This window comes from Agelaius phoeniceus, chromosome 5 (assembly GCF_051311805.1).
Source record: "Agelaius phoeniceus isolate bAgePho1 chromosome 5, bAgePho1.hap1, whole genome shotgun sequence".
In the NCBI taxonomy this organism is placed as follows: Eukaryota; Metazoa; Chordata; class Aves; order Passeriformes; family Icteridae; genus Agelaius; species Agelaius phoeniceus.
This window is the reverse complement of record NC_135269.1, coordinates 61,052,211-61,075,020: the sequence shown is the minus strand read 5'-3', so window position 1 is coordinate 61,075,020 and position 22,810 is coordinate 61,052,211. Positions and strand designations below refer to the sequence as shown.

The window sequence follows — 22,810 nt, the reverse complement described above, 5'->3', positions numbered from 1 at the left end:
TTCCAGTTTTGTGTCTAATAGCAGAAAATTTTCCACCAGCACTGTTCAGCTTCAGAAGGAGAACAAACAGATCTTATGCTTTCTAGGTGGAGCTCTGAGAATGTCAATGGTATTACAGGGTGATTTTTGAACAAGACACAAGAGAATCTCTATATTTTTATGAAAATATGTTGAAGCTCATTAACAAAAATATTTACTGCCTGTACCATATGGATAAAACTTTAATTACCATGACTTTATGTAAAACCCCCCATCCCTACAATTTATCCAGTATTATTGCCATGTATGGACATAATAGTCAAAGAAAAGATTGCCTTGTTTTGTAGCAATGGGCTAGAAAATGTCTGCTTAATTCTCACTTTTCTGCCCCTCTTTTAGTGAGCTAATTAAATGCCTTGGTCTTTAAGTTGCTACTTATGTGATCCTTAACATAATCACACATTTTACAGATGGGCTTTCTAATTAACCATTCAAATCCTACAGAAGTAATGGAAATAAAACAATTAATATAAAAAGAACTGTTATGTTAAAATGAAAGAAAAAAAAACAAGAAAAATTTAAAAAAATTAAAAATACACATTCTATAGAATATTTTAAGCATAATTTCAATGTTAATAGTATAACTCCTCTACAGTTTTCCAACTAATTCTGAAATGTTAGCCTTACAAAATTTCCCTTTGGTTTCATTCATCCAGTGAGGTGGAAAAAATATTTTTAAAATCCTTTATCCAACTGTGATGCAATGTGATGTTTTTTTTGGTTTTAACTGTTCACTTAAGTACTTGGTCATAACCATTAAGCACTGTTCCAGAATCCAAAAATGGAGAAAGCTGTGGAATTCCTTTCAGGGCTCTCAAACACACTGGCAAGCAAACCCACTGTCCTCTGGTAGGGAGGATTGTGGTTTTCCCTGTTTGATGCTGATCACTTCTCCCTGAGCACTATTAGATCATGCTTTCTAGAGGCTGATCCCTACAGCAGGGATGACACTTCTAAGCAAGCAGGAATGATGCTTTCAGAAAACAGAGCAAATTACTGGCATTTTGAAAAAGTTACTCAGAGGTAGGTAGTTCTTAACTTTCCTCTAACCTCAGTCCTCATTTCAAATTTCACCCTGTCACTGCACAACAATCTCAGCATGATTCTCATGAACAAGAAACAGACACTTGGTAAAGAGTAATCAGAACAAGACTGTTGCCCCATCTGCCTCATCCTTTGTTCTGGAAAGGTTTTGTTAGATGGAAAGTTAAACCTTCATATTCCTCAGACTCCATCTCTACCATTTTGCATTTTTGTATTTTGTTATATGGAGAATCTTCTCAATTTATAATGAAATTCATGTGTGAGTCTTTACTTAAATATTAGGAGAACTTCATTGTCTTACAATTTGGCATTTCATATTGCTTTTGGAATATATTTCAAGATACAGTATATATTTGAAAGTTTCTAAAATAGTACTGCATTCTAAAACCTTTGTTTTCTTTACAAGTTTAGTAGGATACTAATGTTATCCAAAACAAAACTATTTTTAGATTGCAGTTATAAATATGACTTCAATTTATATATTAAACCAATGTAAAACTGCAACAAAAGTTCACTTTTTAATTAACTTCCTTCTCAGGATATCAACTTTAAATTTGTATTTTTTTCCAGCACAGGGTGGCTTTTTTTTTTTTTATTATTATCTTAGTAAAAACTGCATTTTTAAAGCTGCAGATATAAACTCCCAACTAATCATGACACAAAATTAGTCTATTTATGGCTACAAAAAGCAAGCCTTGTTCTCATTATGCAGTAAGTACTAGCTGTTTATAGATCTGACAGTTTGCTGGAAGTGATCCAAACCTATAGTGCTATTATTCCTTAGTAAAACTTAAACAGCTGTAGTCATGTAATTCAAAACCCTGGAAGGCTGCTGCAGTGCTTGCTCAACCTCAGTATACCATGAATGCTGGATGCTGCCAGTCATATAAAGGATCCTCTGCTTCACATTATGAAAGAAAGACGTGAACTACAAACCTGAATGCAACCTGGAATTTCCAAACAGATGATCTTGTGACAGCCTTTGCAAGAGTGCAGGTATGGTAAACCTTTGTCTGTGAATTTTCTGCAGTGAGCCAAACTCATTTACTGTAAACTGGGGAAGCTTTGCAAAAAAACCCACAAAAAACAAGAGAGTAATTTGTTACAAATGCATGATACAGAATCAAAAGAACATAAAATGTCATAGTTAAAGTTTTCTGAAACTTACTGTAAAGAAAAGTTGTTCAATATGAAATAGAATTGTCTACTTGCTGAAGTTTGAAAGCCCATTTCTTCTGCTGCATTTTTCTCTGCTCTTGTATTGCAAACTAGTGGGGAATAGCACTACCATGCAAGATATTTCACCATATGAGTCCAGTAACATTGTAAAATTATCTTAAGCAACTGCAAAATCAGTTGGAACTTTGTGCATATTTTGCAAGTATGACTTTTCAGTGTAAGTTTGTTGGACTGCTTTTGCAATTGATTTTACAAGCAGTGCCTGCTGGAAATGAAAACCAGATCTCTATCAAAAGATACTAAAAGCAGAAATGTGTAGTTTAAACTTCTCAAGTAGTATAATTATTTAGAAGAGTACTATTAAAAGAATCTGGAAATTGAAAGAGTTACAGTTACAAAAGTGAGTAATGTAATTTTAGGTTTTGATCAGTTCTTTTGGAAAACATTTCTTTATACTGAATATTAGTTAAGAGAAAGCAAATTGTCTAAGTGGAAAATGTTAATCAACAGCACTCTATAAAATCAAGAATCTATACTCTGAAATTACTTAAATTTCCAGCTGCAGGTTTATATTCTACTGAAAAGTATTAATTTGACTGAATGACATTCCCAACTGGAAAAAATAACAATTACCACAAGCACCACAAATGAAAGCATACAGAAAATCAAAACCTAGAATTAGGACCTTCTGCTCTGGTAGACATTTAGTCGTAGTCATGTAGTTGTGCAAGTCAGCAAAATTAGGCATTTTGAAGAAGATGGGAACTCCCACTGAGGAGCTGACTGCCTAAGGAGTGGCATACTGACTTTTGGAATTGACTTTATGCTTTCAATATAGAGTAGGAATTTACTTTACTTTTGGAATTGACTTTATGCTTTCAATACATGCTGAACACAAATGCAAAGAGGAAGTGTAAAAAGAATGCCCTTGAAAAAAAAAACAACAAAAATATTAAGAAAGTAACTATAAGTTTACATTTCATGAAAAAAAGCCCCAACAATGTGCATTAGAACAGACATTAGAATCTAAAGGCATGTGTTATTTGTGGTGCCTTTTTTTTGAAATGGAAATGTTTAATTCATATTAAGTATAAAATTATCTTTCTTTGTAGAAAGAGGAGCTATTTTGCATTTCAGTGTGATATCCCACAGAAATGAGTGGGGAAAAATAAAACTTGGAGAAGTACATTTCCAAATATATCTGATAAAATAGATAATAAATTGAGAGACTGGGGTAAACACTCTGGTAGCTCTGAGTCTTTTTAATGCATATGTTGCTGCAAGGCTGCACAGTTTAAGATTCAGGTAAGCATTTCTTGCTGTATTTTGAAGACTCAAAACCCCACAAAAACTTTGAAGAGATACTGATTTCCTTTACTGGTCATATCATCAATATCACCAATCTGAGAATTTTAACACATGCCTTCTTTTTCCATTTTTAAAGTGACATCTTCCTTAAACTCCAGGAGCACACAGACTACCAAAAATCCTTGGTTTGTGTTACAGCTAAATTCTGCAGGAATTCTGTCATACAAATTTTTCAATTAATTTTGACATTTGCAGTCTCAGGATCATTGTTTTAAAGCAATCTGACAAACTCACCTTCTGACTTATTCCTGATGGACACTGTTCATGTCTACCATATGTGACAGAAGTTTTCAGAGGGAAATTTTAACTATCTCTGTTGTGCAATATGGAGGCTAAAATGTTTGTATGGAATAGTATGAGAGAATAAAAAAATGACCCCTAAACTTCCCCAGCTCCTTATTCCAATAAAGGATGTCTGATACACCACAGCAAAATTCACATGCAGCATTATGAAATGCAATACTGCCACCTCTAAGCACTTTGTGTTAGTTACCACAGTACACAGAACCTGTGCTGAGCTAATGCTTTTAGGATTGCCATGTGAAATGGTCATAAAATCTGTCTGCTATCAAATTCTTCACAGGACAGCAGCTTTTTGTACATCCCCATAATCTCAGAAACAATGAGCTTTGCTTTTTGTCTCAAAATTATCAATACAAAGAGTGTAATCTCATGGTTTTAAATCAGAAACATAATGTGTGACTGGAAAATTTCATATTAACAAGGTTCAAGATAACTGCAAAAGGTCTTTTGTCAGTGGAGAATTTTTCTTTGCTATTTACACTTCAAAAAAATTATGTTCCAAAGTCCAGCATAAATATATGGAAATCTAAAAACACAAAGTATCAGCCAACATGGAAAAAACACAGATTATAATAAAAGTAATACTGATGAGATGAGTGGTAGAGTTGGAGGCACTAATGCAAAACTTTGCCAAAACAAATGCTAGCTATGTGAGTATATGGCATTTCAGACAAAGAAAAACAAAAGTCTAAATGTATTATGCAAATGCCAAAGAAAAACATGTTTCTGAACTTCATGGGGATGTTGTTGAAAGACATACATTTGTTTTCCTCACAGGAAAGAGAATATAAAGCTATTTTTCAAATCCATATACATCTTTGTGATGGCTGCTCTTGTGAACAGCTCACCTCATTTCTTCCATGGCAGCTTTTAATCCAGCAATTCTACCTGCTAGGCAGACCTTGAGTCTCTAGGGATACCCCTGAAACAGGAATGGCAGACTTTTTAAAGACTATTAAATTCTCTGCCTTCAGCTTACTGAGCTTCCAAATATCAGTTTGGAATAACTCTTTCTTTTGCAGTTGTCACACAAGGCCTTGGCTCACACAATGCACCTACCCACAATCCTCTCTTTCAAAAAAAAAATTTTATTAACCTATCTAACTTCCAAACTTCTTGCATCATTATGAGGAACTGGACATGAACATGAAATTTTTGGATAGCACTTTCTTTTAAAAGTTTTGTGAAACTGTGCAATACATAAGAGAATCTAGCATATATTTTTAGATATACTAAAAAGTTAAAAGGACTGTTATATAAATAAAATTTATGGGGCATTTATTTCAAATAACTCAAATAAGAGTATTTCTATTACACATGCCTCTAAACTTCCTGCAAAATTAAAGCAAACAGTTTCATATTTCTTTGTAATTTACCTTGTTAATAGATGCAGAGTTCCTTTAGTACTATCTCTATACAACAGATTTTATTTAAATAGTACTATCCCTATACAACAGATTCAGCCAGACTTAAACTGGCTGAATAATAAAAGTACCCAGAAGTATATTAAAATTATATTTGTATGTATATGTATGTCTCTAAGGGAAAAAATCTGAGTAAGTATCTTTAAATCACCATAATAATTTCTGTACATCTCAGCCATTTTCTTTGGAAGCCTCAAAGTAGAATACTGACAGATGTGATGCTACTGTTATTACCTTGAAGTATGGTCATTTTATAATTTTAAAGGATACCTACACTATACAGTCCTACAGAGCACAAGGGACTTATCACTTGATTGAAGGTTAGCATATGTTAACACATTTTGCTAAACCAAGATTATTGTTAGCCAATCCTGGTATCTATAACCATTGGTGAATTTTCTCCATGAACTCTTGTATATTTCTCTAACCAGTAATAGAATTTAATAGAATATAATTTACAAAATTCTTCCTGTTTAGTTCTACCTTCTGGAACATTAAACTTGAGTAATTATAAGGCTTCCATATTTTATTGACCTGCAGAACAGGTATTACTCATATTGTTCCATTCTTATATAATGGGAACAAATGTCCTAGTATGATAAATGTTTCACAATAAATGTCAATATAATGCAAAGGCAAAAAGTCAGTACTTGTACATGAAAATGCAATAGTTCAGCCTGTGTCTTTTTCCATGTTGTGACCATCTTTTCCCTATTTCAGTTATCAGGCAAAAGCACCATCCAGATAACTGGAAATTCAATACCAGCCAATCCTAAAGATAGTTTGTGCTTTTGAAATCCATTCATGCAACAAAGGATATGAGAGAGGAGATACATCAGTAAAAACAGGTATGTAGATGGAAGATAACCACAACCTGTAAGGAGTGAAGGCACAGGGAGTGGTGAGAAAACTGGGGGGAATAGTGATGAGGAAAATCTCTGACACCTTGCATGCAAAAGCAGCACAAAGGGGTCTATTTTAAGTGTTTCAACACCAACACTTGCAGCTTGGGAATCAACCAGCAGGGACTGAAGTCCATGCACAGGTACAGAGCTATGATTTCAGTGGGACTCCAGAGATGCACATCCAACTGAAGGCGTGTAATGAAAGGTTCCAGAATATTTAGGAATGACAGCCCAGAAAGCTGAGGATGGGCTGCACTCTATGCAAAATCATGCCTGGGCTTTGCATTGAAATGGGTGACAAGTCAACTAAGAGCTTATTTGTAATGATTAGAAGCCAAACCTATGAGCATTACATTGTGGTAGGGATCTGCTGCAGACTGCTTGATCTGTTTCATCAAGGTGAGAGGATGAAACCTCTGGGCAGCTGAAGGAAGCTTTACTCTTGCCCACCCTAGTCACTCATGAGAGACTTCAGCCACTCCTATATGCTGCCAAAAAATATGGCTGGGCATGATCAATCCAGAAGACTTCTAGAGTATGTTGAAGACAATTTCTTGATCCAGCTGGCTGACAAGTGGTCTAGGAAATGTGTTCTTCAACAGGTGAAGGAATGTGAGCTTGAGGGAATGTCAGCCTGAATGAACTTAAATGGTTTTGGTTACTGCAGCCATGGAAATGAGAAAATGAGAAGTTCAAAATCCAGACAGAAGAAAATTGGACAAACTGTAGAAGAAAAAGCCCTGAACTTGTTAGTAGATTTTGGCTAGTTTAGGGTTCTGTTTAACAGGATCTCACACTAGACAGCCCCAGAGGGCAAAGGGGCTCAGGAGAACTGGTTAATCTTCAAGGACAAGCTACTCCATTACTTTTTAGCCTTGGTTTTTACAGCTAAGGCCTGTCTGAAGGCTTCCCAGGTGCCTGGCTGGAGCCTGTGAGCAGAGTCTGTGAGAGTGAAGCAATACCCGTCATAGAGGAAGTTAATGTCAGGGAGCACCTGAGGAAATGGGATGAGACAGGGTGCATCCAAGAGGAAGAAAGCTGTCTCTTGTCATTGAGAGGCCTCACTCACTTTTGAAAGGTCATGACAGTCAGAGGAGATTCCTGATGACTGGAAGATAGGAAATGTCACTTCCATTTTCAGGAAATGGAAGAAGCTCCAAGAAACTACAGGCCAGTCAGCCCCACTTGAGTCCCTGGAAGGTTATGGAGCAAATCCTCCGTGAAGCCCTGTCCAAGCACACAAAGGATGGAAAAGTGACAGCAAACAGCCAGCATGAGTCTATCAAGGGCAAAGCATTCTGCACTAATTTGATAGATTACTAGATCTATTGATAAGGGGAGAAAAGCAGCCCCTGCATCACTAACTTGACTATCCTAAACCATTTGTGTTTGAAGGCCTTAAGCTGTATTTTTTCCTACAGTAATTTTCAAAAGCTTGTGTGAAAATATTGGTGTTTCTGGGCTAGAATACTGGATATACACTTCACTAAAAAATGGCTAAAAATGATACAAATTATTTTTTAATATACTTAACACTAGAAATAGCCTATAAATTCATGAATATGTTAAGAAACATAATTTCTGAACAAAATATTAATGTTATTCTTAGATTAATTTATTATAAGAAAAATTTGCCTATAACATTGCCTTTTCTAAGAAATTATTAAATAAAGCAAAGTCAAACATTCTTTTTCCATCAAGGAAGAGCAATGAAAAAACATTTAAAAAAAATAATGGAAGCAAGCTAAAATTTAAAATGTTAAACTGAGAAAAAAATGGACAAATACACAATGGTGATTGCATTCTTAGACACATTTAAAATTAAACCTCTTAAAACTATCAAGAATTTAGTGAGACATTTGTAGAGCCCAAGTGGCTACTGAAGGAATAAAGGAAATTGTAAACAATACGGGATTAAAATGTAGTGTTGACAACTCCAAGCTTATAATAACAACAAACCCCTCCTCCCAGACTGGTAAAGTTTTGAAGCCTGTTTATCAAAATTAATTGAGATTGAATATATCATTTTGCCCTGGTAGTGTAGAAAACCAGTGATTCATGGATTATCTCTGAATCCTACTAAACTCCGTTTTTAAAGTACTTAAGAACACAAGTCTCTACTTTTTATCAGGAAGATTTGTAAACCTAATAGCCACAGCAATTGAAAAAATCTTTCTTCTTGGAGTTTGTAGAAAGAGTTTGTATTTCTTATATTTAATCCCTGGCATTCACAGATATTTAAGTCTTGCAAATTTTTTAATTCACCTAAAACACCCAAAAATAAACAACAAACTCCAAACCCAAAACAAAATTAAAAACAAAACAAAACAAAAAACCAAAGAAAACAAGCAACCACAAAAAACCAAACCCAACCAAGCCAAAAACTGTCATATTAAAGGTGAACAGTTCAAATTCTCAGAGTATGACATAAATGTAAGAATTCCTCATACAGGTTCAATCTATCTGGGCAAATATCCTGAACTATGGTCGCAGCAGATTACTGAGATGAAAGCACAAAACCCCAAAAATTGGGGTAAACAATCCTGAGAAAATGACTTGAAAACAAGCCCACCCTTGAGCACAAACTGGCAGTCTGATGGCTTTGACTTTGTATGTGTTCCAGTTGTTCAGCACTCAGGAAGTTGGAAAAGACCAGCTTCAAACTCCTTGTTTGAGCTCATCTTCCAAGATTAACTTGAATACAAAAAGGTCCACCCTGATGGTGTTTCCTGAACACATGAGAATCTCTTAACAAAAATCAGTGAGAAATTGGTCCATATAGTTTCCCATGTTTAATCATAATGAAAAACAGTAGACCAGAGTCAGTAAAAACTAACAAACAAACAAAAAGAGATAGGACATTAAATCTTCAAAGTATTTGTGAAGTTCCAAGCAGTGTGATGATCGAGTACTTGACTGCATATTATATACAATCCTCCATGAAAATGCCCATTTCATCTGTCCTAATGTTTTATTTTTCTTCCAACACAGGGAACCCACAAAGCCCAGCTGTGCCTCCTCAGATCTGTACAACACTGATTCGGACTATCCAAAAATTTCAAGTGTTCCAGCTGTCACAGAAAAGAACTGAGACCAGCTGAATGTCAGGATGCAAGTAGTCACTATTATATTATTAATTCTTCTTTGTAGTGCATCTGACTGTAGGAGGACAAGGAATAGGAGTTTGAGAAACAATGAAAGGGAAAACATCTTAAGGAGAGCATCTAGCACTGTTAAACGCAATGCCCGAGACCTAACATGTGATATTTACACTTATCTTCATGAGAAATACTTAGACTGTCAGGAAAGAAAATTGGTTTTTGTGGCACCTGATTGGCCAGAGGATATAAAACACATGCTGCTAGCAAGAAACAGAATTCGTAAATTAAAGAATAATATGTTTTCTAAGTATAAAGCACTGAAAAGTCTGGATTTACAACAGAATGACATATCAAAAATTGAGAGCGAGGCTTTTTATGGTTTGGATAAACTTACCACGCTCTTGCTTCAGCATAACCAAATTAAGATTTTATCTGAGGAGATTTTTATTTATACACCCAGTCTAAACTACCTTCGTCTCTATGACAATCCCTGGCATTGCAGCTGTGAACTAGAAACTCTTGTTACAATGCTACAGGTTCCAACAAACAGGAATTTGGGAAATTATGCCAAATGTGCACACCCAGTAGAACTGAAAAATCAGAAGTTAAAGCAGGTAAAAGCTGATCAGCTATGTAGTGAAGAGGACAGGCAGGATCCCAAAAACATAAAACGGGAGAAACCTGAACCTGCCAAACCAGAATTTGATTCCTCTTTGTGCCACATGTATGTGTTTCCTGTGACAACTCTGAACTGCAGAAGAAAAGGTTTGTATCTGTCATTATAACTGAATGAATGATTTATATATATATGATATATATTTATTCTGTTTATTTAATCCTTTCTACATTTATTCGCATGTTATTTACTTCAAATGAACTTAGTATAGCACTCGCTTTGCTTAAACTGATATTGTTAATTTTTTTCTCTTATAAGTATCAGCAATAAGCAGGAATTCTTCCTGCATTTTCCTTCTGCTCTGCAGCCCAAATTCCACAGATATTCCTTAGTGCTGTAATGTATTTAACAGAAATCAACAGGTTTAAAACTAAGCATATTACTTAAGTTACTAGTCTGGTTGTACAACTATAAACACACTAATCAGTCAGATTACAGCTCTGCTGAAACTGTTGAACTGATACAGACAAGCACACAGTGTCTTTTCTTCCTTCCATTGTACAAACACAAAGATAGCAATAACTTTAACAGAGGTGAGCTGTGAAGCAGGACTGGAGCAGCCAGCTGTGTTTTCAATGCCCAGAGGAACCTGATTGCAAAGGAAAGGCTTTGCATCCTCACATTTGCTGCACAAGATTTCTTCTACTAAGGGAAGAAATTTTATGTTTTTGTTCATAAAGAAATAACTCCTCTGTGTCCTTCCTCCCAGCACCCAGCAAACAATTCAAAGTTGAAGGGACTTCAAGAAATGTTTTGCAGACACTTGGATCCATTCCATCTCTAAATCTTTCTCAGGCCCCTAAGAGCCACAGTTAAGCCCTGAGGGTAAACCAGATGGGGTATATATCAACATGAAAATGCACACTTATTTGTCCTTTATATTTCCCATATTTTATCCCACGACAAAACAAAGCAAACAAAAAAAAACAATTCAGAGGAGAATAATTCTTTAACATAACAATTCTGAAAGAAGAAGCATGGCTTGAAGCAGCCAACATTGTGAGACCTTTTCCCCAATTTTAGCAGAGCTTAGCCTGCATGTTTTATTCAGCTGAACTTCTATCTGCTTTAAGACCAACTTGATTTTATATAAAAATTTCAGTTGCACCTTTATGCCAGAGAAAAGCTCAGAATTCAGTATAAGTAGATAATATCTAAATATCAAGGATTAATGATTTCAGTAATTGATTACATGGCTTATCTACTATGTATTCATAAAAATGGCCTGTGTTCTTTATTTTTTTTTCACCCTGTACATTCTTTTCTTGTCTGTCTGGCTCAATTTTCTCTTTCTTTTACCATGAAGCTACTACATCTTTTAATTAATGATTTATGCTGCTTTTATTATTTTTTAATGTTCACCTATCTTATGTTTCCTTGTAGATAACATCTTAATAATTAGATTATAGATTATGATCTTAATTGTCCTTCATAGAATCTTATATCACTCTTACTATTCAGTGAACTGTTATTGAAAAAAGCCCAGGCATAAATTATAATTCTATTATAAGCAAAGACTGACTTTACACTCTCCCCTCTTAGTGGTATCAAAGAGATGACCTGAATACACAAATATACCTAAAAACTTCTGGGGAAAAACATTTTACTTTTTTCTCTAAGTTCATGGAAACATTTAATGTGATTTGATCTTCATGGGAGTTTCAAAGAGTTTTATGGTATTTGAAAGCATGGTTTATTGTCTTTAATATTAATAATGGAGGAATAAAGTTATTTCAACCTCTACATGAGAATACTAGGGGGTACAGGGACTGCCTCCTCCAGGTCAAGAACAAAGTATGTCAATCCATGCCTAGCATGGACACACTGAGTATGTTTCAATACTTTTTGGAAGTACTAGATCTACTGTGCATATGTTTGACAGCTGGATGCAGATATCCATGGATATTTGGTATTTCTGAACATATGGCAATCTTTGATGAAAGCATTGTACTTACTGTCTTCATATATAAATATTGTACAGCAGATGCACAATTTCACTGGAATTTTCATCAGAAATAGGAGTGTAATGCACACAAAATCCAGGGAAAACACAAAAACATCTCTAAATCTGTGTGGACAAGAATTCAGAATAGAAAAAAAAAGTGCATCAGTTAACAAACCGGTAAGATGACATGAAAAGCTGCAATCCATTATTCCTTTACAATGGAAGGAATGGAATGACAAGCACTTGCTCTACCACTACTAAGTATGTCTAAAGAGGTAGGACAACAGGTCAGGAACTTTCAATTAATGCCAGAAACCTCATGAAAGAAACATCTTAAAAATATATTTATCCATGTGTATGTTCCCTTTTTTAAAAAATAATTTGCTTATATCTTGTCAGACCAGTGATATGCCAGACCCTGTGGGACTCCAGAATGAAATACTCTATGCCCTTGATTCTGTTTTACAAAAAAAAAAACCCAAAAAAAAAAAACCCAAAAAAACAACAAAAAAAAAAAAAAAAAAAAAAACCACAAAAAAACCCACCAACCCTAAAAAAGCCAAAAAAGTAAGGAAGCAAAAGCAGTTTGTTTGCATTTCTACAAAGAACTTGTATTTTCAAGGACACTTGAAAAAAGAGTCTGCTTTCTAGTCCTTCCAAACTCTCCAAGTCTCTAAATTCAAGCATTATTTGCATTCATTTGGTGATAAATAGGCCCTGAAACTGTGACATCTGCAGAAGCAGGAAGCAATCCAACCACAGCAGGCTGGAGTGGTTATAATATTTATGTATTTATAATACCACAGCTCTGCTTATAATCAGATATAAGGCAGGAAGACTCTGCTATGTTGCTGTAGTCTCATCTCAAAAATACCTGAGTCATTAGATATCTTCAGAAGTTCAGAAGTACCACACAGAGTCCAGCACAGATCCAGAAACTCCTTGCTTTCATTCAAAGATGGTCAAACAAGAGACACTGCTCATTTTGTTGTTATGACAGTGTAGGATTAGAACACTCATTGAGCAAATATAAAAATCCTGGAGATTAGGTTTGTTAACATTACCCTGAGAGGGTTCAAACCACAGTCTGCACTTCTCAAGCATGGGCCCTTACTACTGGAGTAGGAGCTGCTCTTTCTGGAGTTCTTTTGCAAGGAACACTGTAAGGATATGGACACCAATGGCTGAGAGGGCCTCAGCTACTTTGGAACTGCCAGTGATAGAAGTAGGAGAGAGAAGCAGACAAAATGCCACTCTGCTGCCTGGGTGGTTTGTTATATAGTTACTCTGGTTTCTCTTTTTTAAGCAATCAATCCTTACAGTGTTCCTTGCAAAAGAACTCCAGAAAGAGCAGCTCCTACTCCAGTAGTAAGGGCCCATGCTTGAGAAGTGCAGACTGTGGTTTGAACCCTCTCAGGGTAATGTTAACAAACCTAATCTCCAGGATTTTTATATTTGCTCAATGAGTGTTCTAATCCTACACTGTCATAACAACAAAATGAGCAGTGTCTCTTGTTTGACCATCTTTGAATGAAAGCAAGGAGTTTAGTATAAAATATAAATATATAGTAATATATTAGTATAAAATAGGCTACTACTTACCCTATTCCTATGTGAATGGTCTAGTTCTACTAAAATAAAAATATAAATCACAGAGGTTTTACTATATCCACTAATGAAGAGAACAATTTTCACATGAAATGTAAAGGTACAAGTAAAGAAAGAATGAGATTCAGAAGTTGAAAAAACATGGCGGCACTAGTAGAGGGGATAAAAGGGAAAGAAAACAAGAAAAATGTTAGACTGACAATACTCTGTCTGGCATGCAACTGTAATACCTAAGTAGTAAGAATAATCCAAAGCTGATACAAGTTGTGTCTTTTTCATTTTTTAAGATTTAAAGAAAGTTCCAGGCAACATGCCTCCAGATATAGCTAAACTTGATTTGTCCAACAACAAAATTAGACAGCTACGAGCCAAGGAGTTTGAAGATGTCAGTGAACTGAAGATATTAAATCTAAACAGTAATGGAATAGCATACATTGATCCTGGTAAGAATAATTTTAAATACTCATTTAAAATTATTTCTCTTTTATTAAATACTGTGTTTATCAGATATAAACTGAGTGGGAGGGGGAAGGATTTAAAAATCTAGAAGTTGGTGCAAATTTTACCTTTTTTTACATTTCAATTTATAGAGTAAAGGTTTGCACTGAAATATATTCATCAGAAAAATCAATAGAGAAAGACACATTTCACTTGCCCTTTCTGAATGCTAAACTAACCAAGTGCAAAAGGTAATTCTGGAACCTGAAGGTTAACAGTTTTCCAAAATGCTAAGTAGTTCAATGATTTTTAAAATATCTTTGCCACATTTAAGAAAATATTACATATAAGGAGGCTACTTTTCAATTATATTGTATGATAAAATAACAGACAAAACTAAAGGATTTAAATACTTTTTGGTTAAAAATCACTACATAGAAATGCTTTTAAGTTATAGGACTATAACTATTGCTATTTAAATTTATTAGGACTCAAGTGTCCTTAATGGCAATTTGCTTACAGCCTATGTTCATTTGGATTTAATTACAAAAGCAGATATAAACAGGGTGAGAGAAAGAGAGAGAAAATTCATCATGCAAAAAAGGGCTTATCTAGTACTATCTTGGCAATTAAACTGCATCAGAAAGTGTTACTATCAGTAAAATAGTACTTGTGAGGTTTAACATTACACAGTTGATTTATTTAAATTAAGACTTCTGCTATTAAATGAAACAGTGTCATTGCAAAAAGTATGAACTGCTCTCTGAAATGTAACTCACAAGCATTATTATGAAGCTCCATGTTTACTCCATTCCAATTCTTAAAATGTTAATTTGAAGGTTCTATTCATGCACACAAATACCTGTATACACAAAAAAACCTCTGGCCCTGCACAGTGTCCGATAATAAGTTTCCATATTCCTACTTCTGTATCATGACAATAACAACAGGATTCAATGAGCAAATCAGGCATTCATCCACCTCCACTGTCTCTATGCTACACTCAGGCACATTCATGAAGTGTTTTATAGCTTTATCAGCAGAGCAACTCCTCTAATATTTCTCACTTCTGAAGGCATGTGCCATATTTTAAAATTCAATGTTTGACAAATCCTTTTATAGCCTCTAGCCAAAATAAAACAAAAAAACCCAGTAGCTGTAAAATTATAAAAATGTTTTTCTTCTTCTAGATATGAATGTTTTTCCTGTCACAGATATGAATGTTTTTTTCTAAGTTAACTTTATAAGGTACCAATAACTATTTTTCTATTGATTAGCTGCTTTTTCAGGCCTCAATAACTTAGAGGAGCTGGATCTATCAAACAACAGCTTGCAGAATTTTGAATATGGAGTGCTGGAAGATCTTTACTTTCTGAAAATACTGTGGCTGAGAGACAATCCTTGGAGATGTGATTACAACATACATTATCTTTTCTACTGGCTGAAGCATCACTACAACGTTCACTACAATGGCCTAGAATGCAAAATGCCTGAGGAATACAAAGGATGGTCTGTTGGAAAATATGTCCGAAGTTATTATGAGGAATGCCCAAAAGACAAGCTTCCTGTTTATCCAGAAACTTTTGATCTGGACAAAGAGGATGAGGAATGGGAACGACACAAGGAGCAAACAGTTCAGACAGTAAAGAAACATGGAGTAATTGTCACTGTGATAGGCTAATAAGGGAACCCTTTCCTTAGTAGGTTTAAATATCTGATACTTTGAGAAAGAAATACATGCTGTTTACATTTGTTCTAATTATTCTGTTGGTTTGTAGGATTATCTGCCTACAAAGATGTTTGTATATTGCCAATAATAACTACAGAATGACATTAGTTCGACAGCATCCTTCATCTAGTAATTGTTTTTGACAATTTGTTCTGGACACTCTTGTGAAATACTTTGGCAAATATTTGAAACTATACAGTAAAAATCAATAGACACAAATGTACATAATATGGTGGGAAGAAGCTGCCTTATGTACGAACACAGTTTATGTGTTCACACAGAAATAGCTGCAGGATTGTGACCAAGACCCATTTTTTCTTGAATGTATTGACAGTTCTTTGTATCTATCAGTTTCCTAAAATATTCCCAGAAAATGTTTCTAAGATTTTTATATCGACTTCCTGTTGTTTTATTGTAGGCCAAAAAACCAAACTTAAGACTAACCTTAAATACAATTCCAGAAAAAGAGGAAAGGCAGTTGTTATACTAATTAGGACTCAAACACAGAAGGTGGGTTTCACTTGCTGATTTACCAGTGTTCCTCCTCAGTCCTGAATGAATAACTGAGCCTCTGCCTCTTCCATACCTGAGGTGCCTTGAAATGATAAGTAGCCAAGACATGGTTGGTTCCCAAGATCCAGCTCCACATGCTCATAATTGCTTTGTTTGGTTTTTGAGGCAAGCAGAGCTGAAATCTCTCTAGGAAGAATTGTAGGTTGTTGTTGTATCAGTTTGACACAGATTATGTGCCATCACTTCTACCTGATGAAGATTACATGAAGGATGCTGTGGTCTGCATCCAGCACATCAGTGCCCACCCAAACTGAAGGTAAGTATGCTTTTGATAGCTCAGAGTGTGGGACATTCTCTAAGTTCACTCTTCTCTCAGCTCATTTGTAAAATGCATGTTACAGAACATCCTTGTCAAACAGCTATCTATGTGAATACTCATTGATTAAAACCTGTGATCATTCTAACACTATAGCAACAGGGCAGAAAAAATGCCTCAGCTAAATAGATGAGATATAAAGATAAAATTTATATCTAAAGATAAAATTCCTTGCTGCATAATATACTTAGATCACTAAGAAATGTGTACATGCAGAGTAGAAATTCAGGGCCAAAACTTTAAATTTCTCTTGACTATCAGGGAAGAAGTTCTGGAAGACTCCATGGAGAAACTTTGCTCCTTTAAAGATCTGGAGACAATTATGGTATTTTTGCATCCCTCTGGTGCTTTGACCACGAGTCCCAAAGGTGGCTCATTTTGTTCTACAAGACATAGCACTCAGTGCTTTAGTGCTAACATGAAATAAAAGAACAACATAAAGGAAAAAATCAGAAGATGTTAAGGGTGGTAGGAATGCCAAAGAATCTCAAAGCAAACACATCCCATTATTATTTGCATTCCTTTATGTTCTCCATTATTCAGATATGAATAATTTAATGGTGCTTTGCTGACAACCTGGGTAATTTAGCCATTTCTTCCACAATATCCTTCAAAAACTTTATAGCAAAAATACAAGAGTATCTGACTCATCCCTGTTCCTGGAAATATCTTAAGCATTATCTTCACTGTTAAAGGTTAATCCTGATAAGACAGAACAGAGAGGAATATCCCATTTTGCCAGTAACATTCACTAAATAGGGCATATTCTGGAAACTTAAAAGTGCTGAAAGTAAAAAAAGAAAGTCTGCCACAAATAGTAGCAAGTATTTAGTAATGTTGTCCTCCTCCTCTCAAATTTTGGAGAATTATCTCAGTATAGAACCACTGGGTCTGATTGAAAAGGACAGGCAATAAAACCACAGCAGAACATCTGTTATTGGCAGCACAGCCAATGGTGAAAATCTGAGTCGGAAAATATGCATTTATAGACCACGTTATGTTAATTTCTGCAAAGAGTCAGTGCTGGGAAAAAAAGCTAGCTTAAGGCAGGCTAAGTCTGGGTAGAAAAGACAACCCTGGAGAAGTTTTAGAAAAAAGAAAAATATAAGACAAAAAATCTGTGTGAGCGGTCTCTGATCTCTCAGGTCAGCAAAAAGTACCAGTTGAAAGAGCAGTGGGGTAAGACTGAGGACCACATGCAGTGGCCTAACTGCTCTTGTTTGAAGGCCCTGGGGATTCCCAAAGAGACACCCCCACTGAGGATGTGGCAGAATAGACAACAATAATTGCAGTAGTTGCAACTACAAATAATGTAAGAACACAACAATAGAAATAGGAGGTTGGGGCAAGGATATTATGGGTTAGCATGATCTCCTGCAATGACTCATATTCTTTGAGAAAAGACTGTATGAACAGAAAAAGCATACAGGAGTTATGAAGGTAGTGCAGAAGGAGGCAGCACAAGAAAAAAGACAATAATATATGTGAAAAACATACATATGGGGGAAATTACTAACAATTGATAAAAACTTCAGCATTACAGGGTTAATTGCTATTTCTCTGAGCTCCTCAAAAATGTACTGTAAAGTACAACCTCCATCAAACACCACAGCCACAAAACACAATTTAATGTTGACATCTCTGTGTTTCTCTACTGTTTAATCAAAAAGCTCCCAGAAGAGCTTCCATGTCTACAAGAAAATCATGGGCCTTCCTCTTCTTTTATAAGCTCTTTAGGTCTCTTCTTTCAATAACTTCTCTCGATTTCCCTTCTTTCTCTGTCCAAAGCCAGGAAATAATTGCATGATAAAATTGCATGAAGGCAATTGACTTGTCTTCCTGACATGCAGTGCATGTCCTAGGAGTGCTGCCTTAAAGGATGAACTACAGTGCTCTACAGAGGCAGTGCCCCTTTCTCTACACAGCCACATAAAACACAGAAAAGATCATTTTGTGCCATGTTTTCCATGACAGAATACAGGAAAAATAGATATGTCTGTCAATACTGGAAATAAAACACTTCAAAAGCTTCTGAGGAAATTTTAGCTCCTGCACTATGAATACTAATGGCAGCATTTAAAGGCAGTTCCCAGTCACACATGGAAGACAAATGATTCTCCACGATCTCTGAGTAGGTGGAGGAATACCACAAACAGCTGAGCCATAACCCATGCATCTCATACACTCATATTCTCTGGCACAGTAACACACTGATTTGCCAAAGACAGTCTGAGCTGGAATCATATTGACATTCACATGCAGATATTAGACAAAGACTTCTATTTTATGAAAGCATCACAGGCCAAAGTAAAGAGAACACAAAGCCAATTTTTTTTTAAATTGCAGATAATTAATTTATCCAGAAAACCCCACAAATATGTTTAGTCAGACAAACAGACCTAACCCACAGTTGAAATAATTCCTTTTTTAACATTAACAATAAAGGCATGTTGCCAAAATCTGTGTAATCTTGGATTTATTTGAAAGATGAGGTCAGAGCTGTAGCTCGGATAATTTCGAATGGCAAGGTAGCCTGTAACTGAAGAGACAGCTCAACTCAGTTGGTTAGGTGAAAAAATGTCAAAGGAAAAGAATCTCAATATGATTTTCAATCTCTAAAAGAAAATAGATAGTTTTGCATCAACATTAAACCATCCACAAGAACTTAAAAAAATGGTACAAGTAGGCAATATAATAAATATAGCTAGCCAGTGAGTTTCAACATAAAAACATATGTAGTTAATCTAAATATCAATAGCATACTGATTAAAATGCATTTCATGCTTAAAAAAAAAACTATTGTGTATCTTCAAAGATAGAAGAAACAGCTTTAAAATCAATGTTTTCTAAAAGCCCCTGTAGACTGTCATATATGATTCATCACATAGTTTAAAATAGCACTCAGTAGATGTAAATAGACAAAATGTTTGATTTTGAGGCTACAGAAAACATTAATTATCTACAAAAATGGAAAATGCAAGCTTTGTAGAGACAAGAATTGAATTTAGTAAGATAAATGAAAATGGATGGCAATCAACATACTGACACTCCAACAGACATAATCAACACTAGATATGAATCAGTTAAATAATGGGCCAGTGAAGGCTGTTTGTATACAAAATGTAATTCTATCACAACTGTTCTTTACTTATTTTTTAGCTCTAGATGCAAGAAACTTACAATGATTTTAGTTTTCTACCCAAATACATAGGGAAAACAATCATAGAAGTATTTAATGTTTTTAAGTACAACACCTATAAAGGAGGTGATGTGGCTGTGTATGGTTTATTTTGCCTTGCTTTCTTTATTAGCTCCTAAAATTCATGATACTGGATTAAATTCTGTCACTAAACAATTTGCATCCTGGTATCATTTTATCCTGTAATACAAAAGCCAAAACCATGACCAAAATACTTTTTATTCTTAGCCAGTTTTTCTTTTTCATCACCAATCTAGAGACAAAATCATTCTCACCCATAACTACAGTCATTTTCTAAAGCAAAAGAAATCACTCAAATTGCTATAGGCTGCATCAACAATTTCAATAATTTAAATAATAAATGCATTCTAGTCTCAAAACATAAAACCCCCTTTTTTATTTTGAAAATAAAAACATTTTCCTTTTCTTTTTGTGCATTTGAATTCAGTTAAAGTGTAGGCTAGAAAAGACTCAATCAGTAACATTCTCCTGCTTCAGAAATACTGTGCCAGGAATCAAAAATGTTTGGGATGTTGCCTAGTTTTTCTTCTCATGAAAACACTTCCAAGATATTTTCAGACTCTTTGTGATAAGATAGATGAGTAACAGTTGGGATGCAGGTATTCCTTAAAAATCAAATACACTTTCACACTAGGACTAAACCTCTCACACTGATCATCATAAAGGCTTTTAGTTTTCCTGCTCATTTCTCTGCTAAGTGGAACATACAAACATATTGAGAAAAATATTACTGACCTGAAACTATTGCAAAATGCTGTGACAAATGGAATTAACCTCCAAACCCTCGGTCACATGTACTTACATGCACAGAATCAGGAAGAACTAAGACGCTTTTTTACATTTAGAAGGACTTTGATTTGGCAATAGAATCAAGTACTGATTATTTGTGAAGACCACATTAACCTAGGACCACAGTTAGTTTGGGGGGGGGTGGGTTTAGCTTGTTTGTTGTTGGTGGTGGTTTTTTTTGGGGGGGTTGGTTTTTTTTGTTGGTGAGCCTCTTGTTGGAGGCCAGTAACTAACAGTATAGCCCAGGGGTCAGTACTGGGGCGAGTCCTATTCAATATCTTCATTAATGACCTGGACAATGAGACAGAGCAGGGCTGCAGAAGACACTGAACTCAGAGCAGTGTCTGATAGACCGGAGGGTCATGCTTGCCATCCAGAGGGACCTTGACAGGATGGAGAAAGGGGCTGACAGGAAGTTCAAGTGCAAATTCTGGCATCTGGGAAGGGACAACTCAAGGCACCAGAACACTTTGGGGGCAGCCCAGCTTGAAAACAGGCTGTCAGAACAGGACCTGGATGTCCTGCTAAACACCAGGATGAACCTGAGCCTGTGATGTGCCCTTGCCAAAGAAGATGGGTGGTATCCTGGGCTGCATTAGGAGTCCTGCCAAGAGATCCAGAGAAGTGATTTTCCCTTCAGCACAAGTGAGGCCATATCTGGAGTACTGTGTCCAGTTCTGGGCTTCCCAGTACATGTGAGACGTGGACACACTGGGGGGAGTACAACAATGGGCAAAAAGATGGCTATGGAATTGGAGCATATTCCCTGTTAGTAAGGCTGAGACCTGTGACTGTTCATTTGGAGAAGGCCCAGGGGGCTCCTAGCAAGGTAGCATTTACCTAAAGCTAGGCTAGTGAAAAGAACAGCAACCTCAAAGATTCAAACATAACACACATGGATGTCACTTCTGCATAATATTTTCTACATGTTTGCATGCTAAAATGTCACATATTCACAACCATTTTCAGTACTGAATTACACCATCACATGCTGAAATATCTGATAGGCAACACTTAAAATCTGCAATTCTAATTATAAAAATGAAACCAGAAAGGACACAGTTAATAACATCCTTCATCATCAACTTTTATATGAACAAAACTTCATGCTTGTAATGTAATTACCTTTATAACTGCACAATAATGCACTAATGGCAGCAGTTTAAACTTGATATGGTAATTGGCTGATAACAAAAATAAAAAAACACTTTTTAATTTTATCCCATATCCTGTCACTGAAGAGAATTTTTTCTTAAATATTTCCAAAGTTTGAATTTAAGATATGTAAGTTAATAGTAAGATATCAGCATGAAAACACAGCAAAGAAGCCACTATGGTTTATAGAAGAATATTTCCATATTAGTTACACAACTATCCATAGACTACAAATTCATTAGATAGAAATGGAAAAATCAGTGGGAAAATTACTGATAATGTGTCTTTTCCCACCAGCATTTAATTGCTTTGGTAATACAATTCAGGTAATTTGCCTGCTCCTCAAAGTATGTTCAACAAGCTGTCTCTCTTCACTTCTTCCAGGTTTTCTGGCTTTGTGTTCTTATCATAGAATTTTTGGAACTTGCTATAGCCATGCTCATTTTAAAGATTTTTAGCTGATTCAGAATGCAGTTGGGGTTTACAAAGATTTTTTTAAGGTATAGAAATGTGTAGGCCTTTTTGATAGCAAATTCTTCTTGTGCATCTCTTCCAAGACCTGCATCCACGATAAATATAGTTGGATCCATCCTGGGCTTCTGTAACCAAAAGTCTGTTTAATTTGGACATGTGGATGACTTCCTTAACTTCAGAACTCCACCTAGTTTAAAACTCAGTATCAAGACCACAGCAGCCATCTTTAAAACACAGCAATTATTTTCTGTCAATAACTCAACATCAGGGTACTGTGGTATCACTGACCTTTTTTAGAAAACTGTAATTTACAGAGCAAATGGTTCCCAGCTGGCCCTGAGGACAGATCTTGTCCAGCCATCAGTAAAAACTCACAAATTTGTTGGCACAGGAGCAGAACAGAAAGCTGGAATAAATGATAGTGTGCTAATAATTATATTTACTAAATAGCCTGTAATTTCGAAATGATCCATCACCAAACATCATCTATAGTGCCAGAGACAATAAAGGCCACTAATCATAAG

General features: G+C 35.5%; 2 protein-coding genes across 2 annotated transcripts in view; one reads left to right on the top strand and one right to left on the bottom strand.

Moving 5' to 3' along the window:
- The window catches only part of FBXL13 (F-box and leucine rich repeat protein 13), a 38,937-nt gene extending 31,540 nt beyond the window's left edge, over positions 1–7,397 (bottom strand). The window contains 2 exon segments of the mRNA XM_077178034.1: positions 2,013–2,130; positions 7,332–7,397. Coding sequence (XP_077034149.1) covers positions 2,013–2,130; positions 7,332–7,397 — 184 coding nt within the window.
- Positions 1,352–20,767, top strand: LRRC17 (leucine rich repeat containing 17). Its single transcript, XM_077179123.1, has 5 exons — positions 1,352–2,079; positions 6,078–6,205; positions 9,254–10,128; positions 13,880–14,035; positions 15,308–20,767. The coding sequence occupies exons 3-5, from the start codon at positions 9,372–9,374 to the stop codon at positions 15,709–15,711; spliced, it is 1,317 nt and encodes a 438-aa protein (XP_077035238.1). The 5' UTR covers positions 1,352–2,079; positions 6,078–6,205; positions 9,254–9,371; the 3' UTR covers positions 15,712–20,767.
- Positions 20,768–22,810: the final 2,043 nt, after the last annotated feature.

Excerpts from the sequence above, each read along its gene's own strand:
- LRRC17 (XM_077179123.1), top strand. The coding sequence starts at position 9,372 with ATGCAAGTAGTCACTATTATATTATTAATTCTTCTTTGTAGTGCATCT. Across the intron at positions 10,129-13,879 it reads TCTGAACTGCAGAAGAAAAG|ATTTAAAGAAAGTTCCAGGC; the intron begins GTTTGTATCTGT and ends TCATTTTTTAAG. Across the intron at positions 14,036-15,307 it reads AATAGCATACATTGATCCTG|CTGCTTTTTCAGGCCTCAAT; the intron begins GTAAGAATAATT and ends TCTATTGATTAG.